The sequence below is a fragment of the Limulus polyphemus genome, unplaced genomic scaffold (assembly GCF_000517525.1).
Source record: "Limulus polyphemus unplaced genomic scaffold, Limulus_polyphemus-2.1.2 Scaffold274, whole genome shotgun sequence".
NCBI lineage: Eukaryota > Metazoa > Arthropoda > Merostomata > Xiphosura > Limulidae > Limulus > Limulus polyphemus.
The window spans coordinates 182465-188646 of NW_013665884.1; the positions used below are offsets into that span (position 1 = coordinate 182465).

At 34.1% G+C, this 6182-nt stretch overlaps 1 protein-coding gene across 5 annotated transcripts in view; it reads left to right on the plus strand.

Moving 5' to 3' along the window:
- The window catches only part of LOC106456946 (axonemal 84 kDa protein-like), a 63357-nt gene that overhangs the window by 23607 nt on the left and 33568 nt on the right, over window positions 1–6182 (plus strand). For all 5 annotated transcript variants that reach the window (XM_022382742.1, XM_022382740.1, XM_022382743.1 and 2 more), the window contains 2 exons: window positions 977–1295; window positions 5369–5499. In XM_022382742.1, the coding sequence (XP_022238450.1) occupies window positions 977–1295; window positions 5369–5499 (450 nt within the window). The remainder of the gene's footprint in view (window positions 1–976; window positions 1296–5368; window positions 5500–6182) is intronic.

Genomic DNA, 6182 nt, shown 5'->3' on the forward strand with positions numbered 1-6182 from the left:
GGATTCTAGCTATAGTGTCAGTGGAGGTTAGTATGTTTTGGAAGTTAACATCTTCCTAAACTGAAAATGTATTTCCAATAATACTTACCTCTACTGACACTCTCCCACCCTACCTCCCCACTAAAAATTGGTTTATGTCTCGAAAAAGTGATTACGTTATCTGAATGAGGTGCTCATATACAGTACCTAGATAGAGGACACATTGAAGTTGGTGGAGAATTTTGCAAATTAGAATTTGCCGAAGGCATTCATGTGGGGTGTAAAAGACTGGAGCAAGCATTTTCAATGGGCAAAGAGTGGAAACCCTGGAGATTGAGAAATAGCTATAGTGCCAGTGGAACTAAGAATTAATGGAAATACATTTTCAGTTTAGGAAAATGTTAACTTATCCTTCTAATGGTAAGTGGTTTTCTACAAATTGTTGAGTGTCATATGATAGTTTCTGTTGTGTCCTTCTAATGGTATAATTGAAGATAGTTAAATTCTGTCCAATGTTGAAAGAACTAATTATCTCAAGTTCTGACCACTGTTGAAGGAACTAATCATTTGGAGGATTGTTTAACAAGTCTGCTAATTTTTTGAGACACCAGTAGTTGACCGCAGTGAAGAACACATTCCCTTTAGATTGGAAATGTAACTCTGATTATAAATGACTTTAAACAGTAGGTCAAATGAACAATCATTGTTAAGGACTGTCCAGCTTGATTGGTACCCACTACAATGCCCCTTTAGAAATTAGATAGTTATCCATTGTCTTGCAAACTAATAATTTGGCTAATTTTTGGATTTCTGAGGCTGAAGCATTTTACAAATATATTTAGCTAGTTAGTGGGTGTATATACTTGCAAACATGATTATATTTGTATTATTTTTCAGTGCTTATCATCAATGGAAATTGATTGCTTTAATTGTTACAATAAATTTTTTTCAATTCAAGATCATAACTCCTTAATATTTTCATATGTCTATAAAAAAGAATGCATCTCAACATGTGGATCCAGAAACACTGAACATGCATCATTATGGATCAGACATCGATGTCTCTGCTCCAAGTGAAAATCTTGGTCACTGTATGATTACTTTCTGTTTGTGGGCCAACTTATCCAAAAATCCACGCTACAAAGGAATGGAGTTCAAAGAAGCAGGGCACAAGTTTGAGTTACCCAGAAATCTTTTGGTAAAGGACTGTGCTGTTCGGATACTGCATACAACATTTGATCATTATTCTGATCTGTGTTTCACAGAGACCCCTCCTTCCAAGGACGAAAACTGCAAAGAAGTCAAACAGACAGAGGGTAAACATCTTCTTGCACTCACTTGTTTTTAATTGATTTTCTGATTTCTCTTAATGTTAAATGAGATGCTATGTAAGAATATTCTTTTTCAGTTCAGGTAAACTTACCTCTGAAATACTGAAAGCCTCTCATTGTTAAGTTGGAACTCAAGCTCAACAAAAAATTTGGCTCAAAATTCCTGAGTGTCCTTTTCACAATGCATAGCACACATCACTTATCCATAATTCTCCTATGTTATACCTTTCATGTGACTTATTATGAAAGCATCAGGGGATTTTACATAAACTCTGCTTTCTTGCCATAATCTAGGTTTTTCTTGTTGACAGTCATGGGGTTAACTTTATTACAACATTCTTTGTGATGCAAATATTTCTGCCACTAACAGAATTTCCATAGGAAGCTTTTCTTACACAATTTGCCTATAGCTTGCAGAATAACCTTCTAGCTGCATTGACATCTCTGATTGTTCAATGTATTCATGCCATTGTATACTGACATTCCTGATCACAATTGTGTGGTTGCTTAATTTGCAAAATATTCAACATTTTCTTTTGTTTTTGATGAAAGTCAATCAATTGCTCGGGCCTAACCACTTTAAAATCTAAGAGTAAAATTTATTTGCTACAGTGCTAGCCCTAATTCCTGATGATGCTTCTGCTGAAGTGCTGGCCTCATTTCCTTTTCTCTAAGTTATGTCTTATTTTCAATATTGAATCTATTTCACTTGCAACTGAAGATGTCATGTGAGATGATTTAGTATTTGAATCATTTATTTCTACCATCTTCTTCTGATAATGTGATTGAAGATGTTTTTTAAAAATTAGCTCATTATTGATATGCTTCATTTTTTCCTTCTACTATTCTTCCTCAAGTTTTTAACCTTGTTGTTTTATTATTGATGATGAGATCTTTATTTTTTACTTTGACCTATCATCAGTTTTCTGCCCCGCATACTATAATTTGTCATGTATTCAGACATTTACATTCTACGACATTATTAGTTATTCTTATTCTGTGTATTTTTATCATAATCACACATGTACTTTGACATATTCATTACCTGCAAGTCTCATTGCCTTTTATGTTCCTTTGAAATATTTGATGTAGGACTTTGTTGCACGATGCTCATCTTTTATATATGTGTGTGTAAAATGACTTGCGACATATGTGCCTTCCCAAACAGGGGAAACTTGCCAATAGGGGTTGAGTAGGGTTATAGCATCTTGATTTTACTTCCAGTAACATTTTATTCTAGAGACCTGTAGGTAATGTTATTTGATGCTTGCTACATCTCCTTCTACTTTTAATGTGTTTTAATGTTGATCTAACCAAGGTGGGTCTTTATGACTCACTAATTGACTTTATGATCTGGATGCCACCTTCGCTTCTATTTGAAGCCTTTGCTTCGTGTTCCTTGTGTTGATTAAATACTTCATTTCAATGTCATATTTATCATTTGATTTTGGATTTGGCAATTTCGCATTTTTATTGCAATAAAGGGATATTGATGTTGTACTTCATGTTTCCTCAGAGTTTTTACTTTCATCTGTTTGTGATGCCAAAGACAACAGGAGTTTGGAGAGTGGCTTTAGATTTGTCTCATCTCATTTGTTAGTAGATATTCCTACTTTCTAGATGGAATATGAGAATCTTATGAAAGCTCCTTTGTCAAGGTTTCTAGATGATAAATGGGTATTTCATATAGTTTATTTATATATCTTGATTCATCCATCTTCTTGTCAATATCTTTGATTTTCACAGTGTGGGATGGTTTTCCAGTTTATTGCCCTCCCTTTTTGGTCAGGCTTCAACACCTTCTACCTTCCTCCATGCAGTTAGACCATTAGCTGGTCCTTTACACACACTTGATATTGATGTCATCATCACATGAATGATTAAAGGATTTTTGCTCATTCCTCTTGCTGAATTGACCACCCAATTAACTGGGATGACTTGTTCACAAGTTCAAGTCTCAGCTTGTGCCTATTTCATATCTTGTTCTTCTGAAATTTTGTATTAACACTTTTCTGGGAACTCTTCACATATCTTCTTCGATTTTGCAATCCCTATAGCTTTGGGTATGCATATTTCTCAGTCTGCTGAACACACATTTCTCTTTACATGGCAATTTCCATGGATAATGCATACTTGAGACATTATCAATGGAATCTTGCCCCTTCATTTATCCTGAGACCTGTTATGTATTGGAATTTCTCTTACTACTGTTGATTACCTTCAAGTTTGCTTCATTCCTTAGTTTCCTATTGTAGGTTTCCCTTTTCTTCCACCTCCTCCTGATCTAGATGCTTCTCTCCATGGCTGGGGTGATGTGTTGGGAGACTGTCATCTTTTGGGTTTATGGTTTTCTCAGATATCCCATGCTTACTGTATTTTAGTTCTCACAGACAATTCAACTGTAGTGACATATATTAACAGACAGGGTGGGACCCAGTTTCACAGCTTTACCTTTCTGTATTCTTTCTACTTTTTTGGCTATATTCACATCATGTCTTTCTCTGAGCTGGTATTTCATTGATTATGACAAAGTTATCTTTCAATGGTTTACTAGTTTCCACTTCTAGGTCCAGCTTCTCTAGTAGTGAATACTTTGAGCTATTCATGATAGAAATGTTTTTTCTCTACCCATATTCTTTTTATTTAATCTTAATTCTCAAGTATTAGTCAAGATCAGTTGGTCTCATTTTCCTGTTCCTATTATTGCCACATGCTGGCCTGTTCCACCATTGTTTCCACTATTTTCAACAATCTCAGATGGTTCTTAGACCATTATGTTTTGATAAATCTTTCACAACAACTTTTGTCTGTTTTAAAGCAAAGCCTGCTGTTTCCACCATGGGGAATCAAACCCCAAATTTTAGCATTGTAAATCCATAGACTTACCACCATCCCACCAAGGGACACAACTTCTGTCATCTACCTCTTCATAGCAGTCTGTGGTGCAATCTTTTGCTCTCTTCTCGAGTAGTTTGAAGGTTGTCACACTCTTGTAGACATTCCTCTGTAGCATTATATCAATCCTGTTCATCTGTCTTTAGAAGTTTGTGTTTGTAGGATCCAGATTATTGCCTTTTCCAACTTTTCAATCACCTGCCTCATTTTTTATGTACGTCTTTCATGATCAGGGCTTGTATGCTTTGATCGCATGCTATGTAGCTGCACTCTCAACCACTTTCTGTTACCACAAAAGTCATTACTTCTGTCAACCCTACTTTTTCAAGCTATTTTTGAGCTTCATGATCATACCCACCACAAGTACCTACACATTCTCCTTAATGGGATTTAAGTCTTTTTAGGCCCAGTCTTTTTGTAAGGTTGGTCTGCTCCATCATTCGTTTGCCCTCACACCCAGTTCTGCAAATTAGTTTCTGTTTCTGGATTCTACCCTGACTTTGATTGGCTACATATTTCTTGTAATCTAAATTATTATTTTCTTGCCCTGTAGCTTGAAGTTTTATATTTTTCCATTTCTTTCCATGTTCGTCGGGTTTTCACTTCTTTCACACTGTGAGTATTCTGGCTTTCAGTATTTCAGATGCAAGCCTACTTATTTTAATTTCACAGTTTTAGAATTAAAATGAATTTCAAACAGACAGTTATTGCTGAAATGCCCTCTCTCCTGATTCCTCACAACTGAATTTTTGTCTCTACTGCAACTTTCAGTAAAATCTAAATTATGTTGGGAAAGCAGAGCTTATTTAAGATCCCCTGATGCCTGTACAATAAGTCACATGAAAGTAAAAGAGTGCAGAATTATTGGTAAGTTATGCATCTTCTGCAATACTTAAATTACATTCAGAAAATTTAAGTCACATGTTTTGTTGATAGCACGAGTTCAAACTCATCAAGAAAAGGCCTTCAGTGGTTGAAATTCTAAAACTTTCTGTTGCACACAGAATAGCTAAATACATAAGACATTTGACATTAAAAAACATTGTCTTATGTTTTATTTACCATGTGTGTGTATGTATGTATACACATAAATATACATACATGCAGGTTTAATTAATGTTTTTTATTTCAAGCTCAGTGAATAATAAAAAATTTAATATTAGCAAACGTAGATGCTTGTCAATCTGAAGAACCCATGAAGGATAGAACTGACTCTTCCACTAGATTAAAGACAGAATCTGCTGTTCCTGAGACAGCAGTTGAAAGAATAAAGTTATCACCAAGTCCCAATCAGGTATTATACTATTTTTGAATTGTTGACATGTTAGGAATGATCATTTTTAAGTAAGTGTTTTTTATGTTTGTTTGTTCAAATTTGTCCAAATTAAATATTATAGATATTGAATAAAGTATTTGGTTTCAATTATCTTAATAAATGTAGCTGAGAAACTTGAACTCTGAAGCTAGTTTTAATATTAAAGTTTACTAACTAAACTGAAGTTTGTGAATAGTAAACTTTACCAGGTTTTTTTACCCATCTCTTTTCCATATGCTACTAGTTATCTTAGTTAATTCTCTCACTACTTGCTCAGTCCCAAGGACTGATCTTGTTACCATTTTGTGTTTGTTGTAGTTTTCATGCTATAACTTTTAATTCAGTAAGCATATCTTCATGATATTTTGCAGATTATCAGTAAACTCTACAATGCTTTCGTTTACAAAATGTCAGATTTTTGTATCAAGTTTTAAGATTTTTAGTAATGATTTGCTGATGCATTTTTTCTTTTTGAATGTTGACTATCCAACATGCAAAGTAATTTTAATTTTAAGATTAAAAATACTTTTATGCATCAGAAAATTGTCAAATTTCACATGTGAAACCTCAATAACCTTCAGATAATAATCAAATGCTTTTTTTATAAAAAAAACTTCATATTTTATCTGTTATTACCACTATTGTATCTCTGTGTAGGTTTG